At 47.0% G+C, this 11,456-nt stretch overlaps 1 protein-coding gene across 3 annotated transcripts in view; it reads left to right on the forward strand.

The window, feature by feature from the left end:
- The window catches only part of FAM117A (family with sequence similarity 117 member A), a 35,448-nt gene extending 24,259 nt beyond the window's left edge, over positions 1 to 11,189 (forward strand). For all 3 annotated transcript variants that reach the window (XM_035135409.3, XM_088655631.1, XM_088655630.1), the window contains 6 exons: positions 2,626 to 2,715; positions 4,081 to 4,194; positions 5,196 to 5,330; positions 6,038 to 6,266; positions 8,651 to 8,771; positions 9,485 to 11,189. In XM_035135409.3, coding sequence (XP_034991300.1) covers positions 2,626 to 2,715; positions 4,081 to 4,194; positions 5,196 to 5,330; positions 6,038 to 6,266; positions 8,651 to 8,771; positions 9,485 to 9,821 — 1,026 coding nt within the window. In that variant the 3' untranslated portion in view covers positions 9,822 to 11,189. The remainder of the gene's footprint in view (positions 1 to 2,625; positions 2,716 to 4,080; positions 4,195 to 5,195; positions 5,331 to 6,037; positions 6,267 to 8,650; positions 8,772 to 9,484) is intronic.
- The last annotated feature ends 267 nt before the right edge of the window (positions 11,190 to 11,456 follow it).

The raw sequence follows: 11,456 nt of genomic DNA on the forward strand, positions 1-11,456 counted from the left end.
CTCTCCGCTGCAACATGATGTGGGGTTTCCAGGCAGGGCAGCTCAGCCGTTCTGACAGCCGGGGCAGGAAGCTTGCGCCCGGGTGCCACAGTTATCTGGACTCTGCACTGCGGGCAGCAGTTTCACCTGCAAATAGTTTTTTGAGATGTCGCTGCCGCATGGGGGGGGTGAGTCTCCCCCATGCCGGCATGGGTGGAATTTCCCTCTCAGGACCAGCGCTTTGTAACTTGAAAGATAAGGGTTTATCTCGAGGTTTTAAAAATACCTCGAGTGTGGTTGCTATTTGCTCCTGCTCCCGAAAAGCTTTGCTGAAGGGTTGGGCGGCAACCCTTGGCTCCGCATTAACACTCGTGGGCACATTTTTTTTCCTGGCATGAAGCGGGCGGGGTCATTGGCATTCTACAGTTCCACGAAATGTCTGGGTCCTGCCCCTTGCAACTCCTCTCCCACCACTTGCAAGGCCTGTACCAGTCGGGATTTGCAGCGGTTCCAGCTAACTTTCCAGCCTAGGGCATCCTTTGCTGCTGCAGGGTTGTTCAACAGGGCTGTTTAAGCAAAAAAACAACATCAAAAATGGCCGCCAGATTTCCTGTTTTACAACAGCCTCTCTAGGGAGGCCAGTCTTGCTGATAGAAAAGCCCCTTCTGCTGCCTTGGCAGCTGGACCAACCAGAGAAACGGAGGTGTCCCCAGACCCATGGTCTTGAGTGCAGAGCTCTAAGGTGATTGGTCCTCAATAGCTTTCTCTGCACTAGTATTGCTCAGTTGCTGCTGGTCTTGGAGCATGACCAGCAAGATGGAAGCGTAACATGTCCTAGCAGCCCAACCATCTGGGTTGTCGGACATGGTGGCCTGTCCTGTAAATCAGGGAAGGGGGGCCTAGAATGATAGGGGTCTGGCAAACCACTCGTCTGCAAGCGCTTGCCCGAACTTAGGCAATTCTGCCACCACCACTTCCTTTGCTTCTGTGCAGCCCCACCTTGAGGGCCATTGATATCACAGGCCAGCAATGCTTGCATGCCAAGCCCCTGGAATGGTAGTAAACAGACAAGTGCAATGCTCAGCCTTAAGGATTGCCTCTCGCCATACAAACCCTTGGCTTGTCACCTGAGGCCCTTCTCTATGCCCCCCATCCCAGAGGAGGTTCAGAGGGTGGCAACAAGAGAACAGGCCTTCTCTGTGGCGGCTCCCCATCTGTGGAATGCTCTCCCCAGAGAGGCTTGCCAGGCACCAACATTACATGTCTTTAGGAGCCAGGCAAAAACATTCCTCTTAACCCAGGCCTATGGCTATTAAATAGTCTATGTATGGCCTGTGAAAGTGTGGGACTGTTATGATGATTACTATTATATTAGGCTGTCAGCATGCTTTTTATAATTTTTTTATCACTGATGTAATGTGGTTTTAATGTTGTACCACCGCTCTGGGATCTTTTGATAAATTTAAAAAATAATAATAAATTTCCAGACAGGTCACGGAGATTGAATGAGAGCTGCTGGGTGTCCTAAAATGAATATAAGGCTTTTCCTTAGTCTTTGAATAATGTTCTGCCTATAGTAACTAATTTCGTTGTCACCTTTACTTGGAATCTATTGGGATTTTGCTTGTAGCATTCGGCTTATTTTTCTTAAGAGTTTGTTTTGTGTGCGTGCAGTGTTAAATTGCCCTGAGACTTTGTGACGTGATGGACTGCGGTTCCTGAATAAAGACCCAAGCATGGAAGCCTATAAGTTTGCTGGAAACGTTATTGCAGGGCAATGTGGGAAGTAGGGCTGGGCCATATCTGGCTTTCAACATTGTGATATATCACCAGCTAAACATCACAATATACAGATATTATTATTATTACTATCATCATCATCATCATCATTAATAATAATTGAATTTACAGGCTTCAGTTTTTCACACTTGGTATTTTTGCATAGCGCACACTCGTCAAGATTTGCAGTATATTGCCAGGTCGAAAATTATGAAACTGATAACCACGATATGGACTTCAAACTGTTTTTTGATTATATATCTCCCAGCCCTAGCGGGAGGCATATTCTCCCTCAAAAAGAAGTGGTATGGAGCTCCACTTGGACTTCTCTGGCTGAAATGTGGATGAACACTCTTCCAAGTTAAGGTTTTCCTCCTCTGGGAACACTTCTGGGATAATTTTCCTGAAAGCAGCTTGTGTGGAACACAAGCTCTATGTGAATTTTGGCTATCGTACTCTGCAAGGAAGATGTGAAGGCACAGAAAGTAGTTCACAAATCTTTCTTGAACGTTTTAGTTGGGCTTTTTCCATCCAGGCCTATGTAATCCATGACATTTTATACCAACGCCGTTGTGTAGGAAAATGCCAGCCAAGCATTCTGCCCTGGATTCCAAATGCACCGAGCAGCAGCCAGAGTTTCCTAGGTAGTTTGGCAATGTGCTTGTATACTTAGTTCCTGTAGGAAAGTGATTTTTTTATTTTCATTTTTTCATTTTCCAAAGTCCCACAAATTAGCCCTTCTTCGGCATGACATTTCCTCCCTCCAATGGCGTGTTTTCAGAATGACTCTTGCAAAGTAGACTGCCGTGTTGGAACTCGCTTGGACTGGCCGTGCTCTGCTGAATGCCTTGCTCAATTCTTTTGCAGACTCCTGTGTCCTGGCATGAAGCAGAGGTGGGGAAAGCCGCTGCCCATAAGCGTTCTGCCTCGTGGAGTAGCGTGGATCACCGCAGAGAGGTGAGAGAGCTCCCAAACGGGGGTCTGTTTTTGGACTACAACTCCCATCATCCCTAGCTAGCAGGACCGGCAGTCAGGGATGATGGGAATTGTAGTCCAAAAGCAGCTGGAGACCCAAGTTTGGGAAACCAGGGTTTACAGTAATAAACAGGTTGCTGAGTGTTGCTTGCGATCCCCGCAAGCAGTGGCAGGGAGGAGGCACCATGTTCACCAAAAGCAGTAGTGGCTGCTGTGCATTGGAAGGGCTGAAGGCAAGGGAGCCCAACAGTAGGGGGAGCCAGAAGCCAGCTGATTCTGCCTTCATCACCACCCCTGAGTTCTATACTGAGGTGTAAGCTGACACCCTGTAATGATTGTAAGTAAGAAGGCAGGGAGTAGGGGCTGGCCGAGGACAGGTGGGGCAGCGCCCCATTTGCCCTAAGAGACAAGACTCCACTGACAACAAGTCAGGATATTGGTGCCTTAACTCAGCATTGCTTGCAGTGTTTAGCAGAAGCCTGGAACTAGCTCTAAATGAATGAATGAATGAACGAACGGAGCTTATTCTTTATTTATATTAACAATGTTTGATGCACTCAATGGCTTTCCCATAAGTATCTTTGAGGGCAAAATATAACAAACCTGGCAGTGTCTCTTCTCCAGTGAGAGAAATTAAGAGAAGGCCACCTAGAGAAAAAGCTATGCCCCCAAATCCATCTGTAGGTTCTCTCAAAACAGTTCAAAGTGTCTCAAAACAGTTCAAAGTTTGGTTATTCCCTTACAAAAGCTACATGGTAAAATGCATTGGATGCATCAAGTTTCATTTTCGCATTTTTTTAAAATAAAAAATATGTTTCATGAACCATCTTCCTTTCGAAAGGATGGTTGTGTGTGTGTGTTAAAAAAAAGCTCACAGCAGAAACGGGGGGGGGCACAGATTCCAGAGGGAGCCCCCCTGCAGAGCGAATGAGTCAATTGGCAAAAAACCAGGCCTAGCTGTGTGACCTCCAGTTGCTTAAAAGGCAACACCTTTAAAAGGTGACACCTTCTTATAGGAAAGACTGGTCCTATCAGAATGATCTGATAATTGGGCAGCAAGTTACGGTATCCCAGATGGCTGAGTTCCTTAGAGCATGGTGCTGATAATGCCAAGGTCACAGGTTCAATCCCTGCATGGTGGGACAATGCTTATTCCTGCATTGCAGGGGTTTGGATGAAAGGCCCCTCGGGGTCCCTTCCAACTCTACGAACCCATGACTGTAAGCCAGCACTGGAAAGCCGCCTTGCAGAAGTTGCCGCCTGTGCTTGTCCTGCGTTGCACGTGGGCAGAAGAAATTGCGAGGTCCTTTGCCTCTTCTAAATGCAGGTTGCCTTCTCATCCCCCAGATTGCCAAACTGAAGCAGCAGCTCCAGAGAACGAAACTTGGTGCCCGGAATAGCAAAGAGAAAGACCAGAACTCCCCCGTCCAGGGGGATCATAGTGTCCTATCGCCAGCCAAGGTATGCACCACATCCCTCTTCTTTGTTTGCCCCCCATCCAGCCAGGGGAAAACAGGGTCCAGCTGTTGATGGACTGTTGGCAAGAGACGAGCTTGAGGCTATTTTTGGGAAAGAGTTTAAAGTCTTCAATTCTGCTGCTGCATTTGAAGGGTGGGGGAGGACAATGTGAGGAATTTGAGGTGCACACCAGGGCAATGTGAGGAATTTGAGGTGCACACACACTTCCTACTGGCCTGTGCTGGCTGTTGTGTACGCGGAGGTCAAGAGCCTTGCGCCAAGCTCAAGGGATCGTGCTTGAGCTGCCCTTTGAACCAGGCATTCAAGGTTCATTTCTCAGTATCCAGGTCTCTCGGCATCCCTTGGACCAAAAAAAGGAGAGGGTTCAGTGTTTGAGAGGCATGTGATTAGAAGGGTATTAGGAAGCAGGACTTAGGAGAGAGTATTGCCAGATGGGTCAGGGATGGGTTGCATGGACCAGTGCTGTGAGTCTGCATCATACCGGACCAGAGTGCTAGTACTGGCCCATTAACTATGCACCTACTTGACTGGTGCCCGAAGGGAGTTGCATTCCTGCAACATCTGGGAGGCCACATGTTCCCCGACCCTTGACCTCTCCATATCCCTTGGGCAAACAAAAGAGGAGAGCATTTGAAGCTCAGTATTAGAGAAGGACTGGCTGTAGAGCAGCGGTTCTCAAACTTTCAGAATAAAAATTTGCTCGTGCCACACCCAATTTCTTTACTGATAGGAAATGCATTGGAGAATTAAAAGAAATGGCTAGCTGTGCTTAATTTTGAAAAGATACCTATCGTATCCATATTCTACAAATTAATTTTTTTTTAATACTGTACTGAAATGTTTACATGTTTCCTTGATTCTCCTTGAATCTTCCCGCCATGCTCGCCACACCCTTAAAGAACCACTGCTGTAGAGAATACTTTTCTTGCAAAAAGTTTTGTCGGTGGCTTGTTTTACCGCATTGCTGGGTGTCCTTGTTGCAGGTTTCCCCGCCTGCACCCTTTCCAGCCCCGATTGCTGCGCCGATCAGCCCCTGTTTGCACAACAGCCTCGACGGTCTCAATCAAGAACTGGAAGAAGTGTTTGTAAAAGAGCAAGGAGATGAGGAACTCCTCAGGGTGAGTTACGGCTGGTTCCCAAAACTCTGCTGGGGCAAGACGGAGGAGTCTTCTTATGCGGAGCACACCTTTGTGGCCTCTTTTGCCATCTTTTGCACCGCTAGCTGAATACAAAGCCCCCACCCCTGACACACTCATATGCTGAGCTGTACACTGAAATTCTCTGCACTGAAATTTCCAAACACTCATATAGAAACTGTTAAGGTTGTTTGAAAGTACAGATAGGGTGAACCTACAGCATCAGCAGCTAGCCACAGCCCCTTCTTCTCAATGAGGGCCGCTGACTTTCTATGGTGATTTAATTTTTATTTTTTAAAGAAATCTCCAAATGCTCGAGGAATCCTACAGTAGTAACCTTGTCTCCCATGACTTAGAAACAGACCACACCTAAAGGTTCATAACACACTTTAAGTACACGTTTGATTTGGTTCTCTTGAACTCTGGGTCTGCATTGCATCCTTCCCTCGGTCCATAGCTGGCCTTTGAGGCACAGCAGATGTGCAACATCTCCTCTGGAAGATAAACTACAGCTGTTTACAGCGAAATGCCTGCATGCCTTTTAAACAGTACTGCTGCGGGACACGGTCTTGGGTTTTTTTTCCTCCCAATGAATGCACTGATCTTGCAGTAGCTGCCTTGAAATAAGAACTTGGGGTAAAAAGGCCCTAAGTGAACCAGTATTAATTTAAGAAGTGTCTTCCTTCTAGATCCTGGATGTCCCCGATGGCCACAGAGCCCCAGCCCCGCTGCCGAGAAGCACCAGAGAAGCCTTACTGCTGCGGGTGGAGCACAGCAGTAGCAGCTGCAGCAGCCTCTCTCTCTCTCCGTCCCCTTCAGCTGCCTTTGGGCGGTCCCCGCACACGCCTGCTCAAGCAGCGACAGAGGAACTTTCCCCCGGTGTGCTGGAAAAGCCGCCAGTGGAGGCTAAGGGAAAAGGTAAGCCAGAAGGGGCTAGTAAGAGTTTGTTCCGGGCATGTGGGACCCTTAGAAAGGTCTAGCTCCGAGGGCCTTCTGGCGGTTCCCTCCCTGTGAGAAGTGAGGTGACGGGGAACCAGGCAGAGGGCCTTCTCGGTAGTGGCGCCCGCCCTGTGGAACGCCCTCCCATCAGATGTCAATGAAATAAACAACTATCTGACTTTTAGAAGACATCTTCTGAAGGCAGCCCTGTTTAGGGAAGTTTTTAATGTTTGGTGTTTTATTGTTTTTAGTGTTCTGTTGAAAGCCACCCAGAGTGGCTGGGGAAATTATATATATATATATATGTATGTAAAAAAGGTGAAACTGTGGGCTCCACTTTTCTCCGAAACCGCTTGACCGACTGTCCTGGAATTTGGACCCAACGGTCCATGCCACTACCCCATTGTTTGCAAAACCTCGGATTGCTCACATCTCATACATGCGCAGGTAAAAACCTGCTTTTCCACAAACTAAAACAGCGCCCTCAAGTGGTGTTAATCTCACAGCTCCTCCCTCCCTCCCCATGGAGTCTAGCCCACAAACCCCGCCTCTGCCACGAGATCCTGTAAAACGGGGACTCTGAGACTCAGGGGGATCTGAAGGGGGGCTATTATCCTCCATTTGACAGACTAACGCACAGCAACGCGTGCAGGGCCAGCTAGTTAATAATAATAATAATAATAATAATAATAATAATAATTTTTTATTTATACCCCACCCTCCCCAGTCAAAACCAGGCTCAGGGCGGCTAACACCAATAAAATTACAATAAGACATAAAAGAAAAAAATAATACAGATTGAAATACAATATTAAAATTTAAAATGCAGCCTCATTTTAAGTAGTCCATAAATCCAAACCATGAGGGAGGAAAACACAGGGGTCAGACTGAATCCAACCCCAAGGCCAGGCGGAACAGCTCTGTCTTGCAGGCCCTGTGGAAAGGTGACAAATCCCGCAGGGCCCTGGTCTCCTGTGAAAGAGCGTTCCACCAAGTTGGGGCCAATACTGAAAAGGCCCTGGCCCTAATTGAGGCCAATCTAGCCAACCTTATGGCTCAAAATCTCCAGAAAATTGTTTTTTGTGGACCTTAAGGTCCTCCACGAGGCATACCAGAAGAGGCGGTCCCGTAGGTACATAGGAAACCCCGCCAGATGAGTGGGGTATAATTATTACATCATCATCTCATCATCATTATTAATTGGCTTCCGTTACACAGCCCGCATTTACTGGTATGTGATTGAATCCTGCCAGAAAACAGTGGCAGCATATCAACGCCCAGAGACTCGCCTTGGAATTGTGGTGGAGGGGTAACCAAAGGCAAGCAATGGAGCATGAACCTCATTTTACTTACTTGTGCTACATTGCTATCAAAGCAATTAAACCCTAAAATAAAGAGATCCAGCCCGCTCTTCCCTTTCCATGGATCTTCGGTGCCCACCAACCAGTTGAAGAGTTTGGACATTAGGGATTGCAAAGAGTGTGATGTGCCTATACAAGGTCACAATCTAAGGCAGTCACATTGGCTTGAACTTCATTCCAAATGTTACCCTGCTCATTCAGGCTATCACATCTTTTATCCCTAAATAATTGCCATTCTAATTATTTGGGCATTTAGAATCCTCCTGGCTGTAACGTGTATCAAATCAAATTTCTCAAGTCTTATGAAGATAAATGGTGAAAATCCCACCCTCTGCATCCACGGTGTGATCTCCCCTTCTTTACACATGGACCTGGCTGCTAGTTTTGTAACTTTTTTATGGCAGCAAGGGCAGGGAAAAGCCCACTGTGTTCCGTGATACCCCAGTGAAGGGGGAAAGGATGGAGGGAGGACTTATAAATGTTGAGGGATTTCTGGGAGTGCCCCCTGAATGTAAGAAGGAATAAAGACCAGGAATGTGTGGCGAAGGGAGAAGTTGGAAACGGGAAGCAGAGACCAAGAGCAAGGCCAGACTTCCAAAGCCAACCAAACCCAAAGCTTTCCTTCTGTATACACGATACACAGACAGCCCTGAATCTGCATGTGAACCTTTATTGATAAGAACCTTTATCAACCACCAATTTGTTTAAAAATACGTGTCACAGCAGTTGGCAACAAAAGTATAAAAGTGATGCCGTCTAAACACTGACGACTCTTGCTGTTTACTTCCATAGAGACTCTGCCGATACATATTTAAAAAAAACTTGATTTTTAATAAGGCTGAATGTACAGAAGATGCAAGAAGAATAGCTTTAGAATCAATGACCTGGATGGGACATTATGCAAACGATTCTTCCAGATTTAGATGCATTTCAGCATTACTGGTTCTGCATTTGTCTGTGTCACATTCAAGCCTTTCTCTTTTTCTCCCCCACTTCCGCCAGAAAACGGCAGCACTTCTCCAGTCCTTGCCTTTGCCCTGTCTCCTCGTCCCAACCACACCTATGTGTTCAAGCGGGAACCTCCGGAGGGCTGTGAGAAAATCCGGGCTTTTGAGGAAGCTGCGTAAGTAAGAATGGTACTTGCGTCTAGGGACACAGCAGGCCGAGATACTGCAGCCTTATCCAATGCAGTCCACCTCCTCCAAGATCAGCCCTGGGAAACCTCTGGCCTGTGGTCCAAATTAGGAGGCCCTAATTTAGCCCTTGAGGCTGCTTCCCCCAAAATTCACACCCATCCACCTGATGTCATATGTGTGGGACAAATGAAGACCTGCGAGCCTTAAAGTGTACCCCTGATTGGCACTGACAGCAAGCCCTACCTGCCAAGAACAAGCAGCTGACTGGCCATGGCCGCAAACCCTGGCTTTCTATAAGAGCCTGTTGGCTGAAAGGTTAAACAGCAAATGGTGCAGGGAGGAATGCTTTTCCAAATGTTGCGGTGATGTCAAGTGATTGACATGCGAGTGGCCCACAGGGGTTGGGGAAACATCACGATCCAACCTACCAACCAGCCCTCAGCATTCCTAACCATCAGTCACGATGGCTGGGCCTGATGCGAGTTGAACCCTGCAGGTGTTGTTGGACCGCAGATTCCCCGCCCATGTCCCAAAGTGCAAAACCAAGGAATGTCACAGATTCTCCTCCTTCACACACTCTTCCTTGCTGTTCCCACTGTATAAAGGATCTTTACAACAACCAGTTGAAACTCTCAGCCAGTTGATGGCATCAATCCTTGCATTCCTCATCTTTTTCTCCTTGTGGTTTCTCCCTCTCCAGGCCTCCAGGCCCTGATCAGACTTTCCTGCCCTCCTGTCCCGACAAGAACAAAGTTCACTTCAACCCAACTGGCTCTGCCTTTTGTCGATTCAGCCTGGTGAAGCCTTTTATTCCCAGTGTGGACTTCCTGTTCAGAGACTTCTCTTCCTCTCCCAGCCCCATGCCACCGGGCACGTTCTGCCAGCCCACTCACACGGTCCCAATCCTCAGTTTGCGGAAAGACTCGAGGGGAGACGACTTCAGCGAGAACCCAAAATCGCCTCCGCTGAGCTTGGAGACTTGGAAGCGGCACCAGGCTGAAGACACCGTCCTCTTCCACAGCTCCCTGGTTGTCTGAAGCTCAGGGAGAGGGGCAGACCCAAAATGAATTTGTGGTCCCTCCATGGCCTGTGGAGAAGAGTGCCTTGGAATGGAGAGAACAGAGCACTTCTAGGACACAAGTCCTCCAGCAACTGCCTTAAAAAAACGCAGACTGCTACTGGACTTTTCTCCAGCCGCAGTAGTTTTCCCCCTTTTGACTCCTGGTACTTAAAAGCACTTCATTTCCCTACAAGTTCATGTCACTGTCCTATTGCGATGTCCAAAGAGCACCTCATCCTCTCTGATGGAATATACACACTATAAGCTACCGGGTTTTTCCTCCTCTTGTTTGCTTGCTGGGTGAGGCAAGAGCTCATGTATGTTTTGTTTTGTTTTTAATTATCCTAAGGATGTGTCTCAGGCTTTCCGCCGACTAGGGAGGATGAAAGGGTTTACATGTATCCAGAGGAACTGGTGTACGCTGCTCTAGCAGATGGCTGCTGGGCAAGAGTTGTGCTGGGCAATCTGTTTCCAGGGAATGAGACATCCAGAGATTATTTTGCATCCTGCCCTGCACTCTATGGGACTAGCATTACTGGAACACAGCTAAATGCTTGAAAGAAGCATTTTCTCTTCCAATCATGCTGTAACAGTTAGAAGTTGAACTGACAGAAATTCAGCTTGTGTGCCTTTATTGAGGTCTTACTCCCTTCCCTTATGGAGTAAGAATAAGGGAATGTTCTCTCTCTCCCCCCCCCCCCCTTCACACACTCCCCAGACATCTTTTCCAGTGGACCTCTTGAGGAGATTTCTTGCAACAGTTCTGGCAAAGGAAACTGATGCTGAAGCCAGAACAATGTCTAAAGTTCCCTGGTGGAATGCAGCTCTTAGCATATCAAATCCACTTCCTTCCTTTTTTTAATTGTAATGATTTGGCCAGTCCAGTTAGGTCTGACACTACTACAATTCTGGCTGATGAGTCGGGGATCTGCTCAGCTTTAACCCTACTTTTTAATGCACAGAGCACTCCAAAGACCCCATGGTTCACTTAAACTTACCATACATTTTAGGCCACCCACATCCCCACCCCCCACAGCACAACTGTGAAAGGCCTTAAACCTGGTGATGCCTTGATTGCAAAGTATTAGAAATGAAAGCGACTCGTCTTGTTGCTAAGCCTCTGGATTGCATTGAAAAGTTTTTCTTGAACCTGAGATGGAAACTATATTTTCTATTTGAAAACAGTATTTTTGCAGCTACTTTTGAAGTTTTGTAAATTTTAATGTATCACAAAAGCTTAAGGAAGAATGTTCGCCTTGGAGGATCACTGCCTTGTCTTTTGAGAGGCTTTTGCAGATTTTGGTGTTTAAACCAATTTAAAAAATAAAATTGTTGGGTATCTAAAGTATCTGTACTGTGCCTTGTCTGAGAAGTAGAGATTGGTCAGTGGGATTGGATGGAGTGTTGGACACACTTGCAGCTCTATAAAAAGAGTAAGAAATCTACAGATGGATAACATAATCTTGGGTTGGTATGTGCTTGTTATCCCATCAGTTAAACCTATTAACTAATCTCTAGTGAAAGAAAATAAAAAAATCCTTCCAGTAGAACCTTAGAGACCACATGCATGCACACGAAAGCTCAAACCAATGACAAACTTAGTTGGCCTCTA

Source organism: Zootoca vivipara, chromosome 12, assembly GCF_965207765.1.
Source record: "Zootoca vivipara chromosome 12, rZooViv2.hap1.1, whole genome shotgun sequence".
Classification (NCBI taxonomy): domain Eukaryota; kingdom Metazoa; phylum Chordata; class Lepidosauria; order Squamata; family Lacertidae; genus Zootoca; species Zootoca vivipara.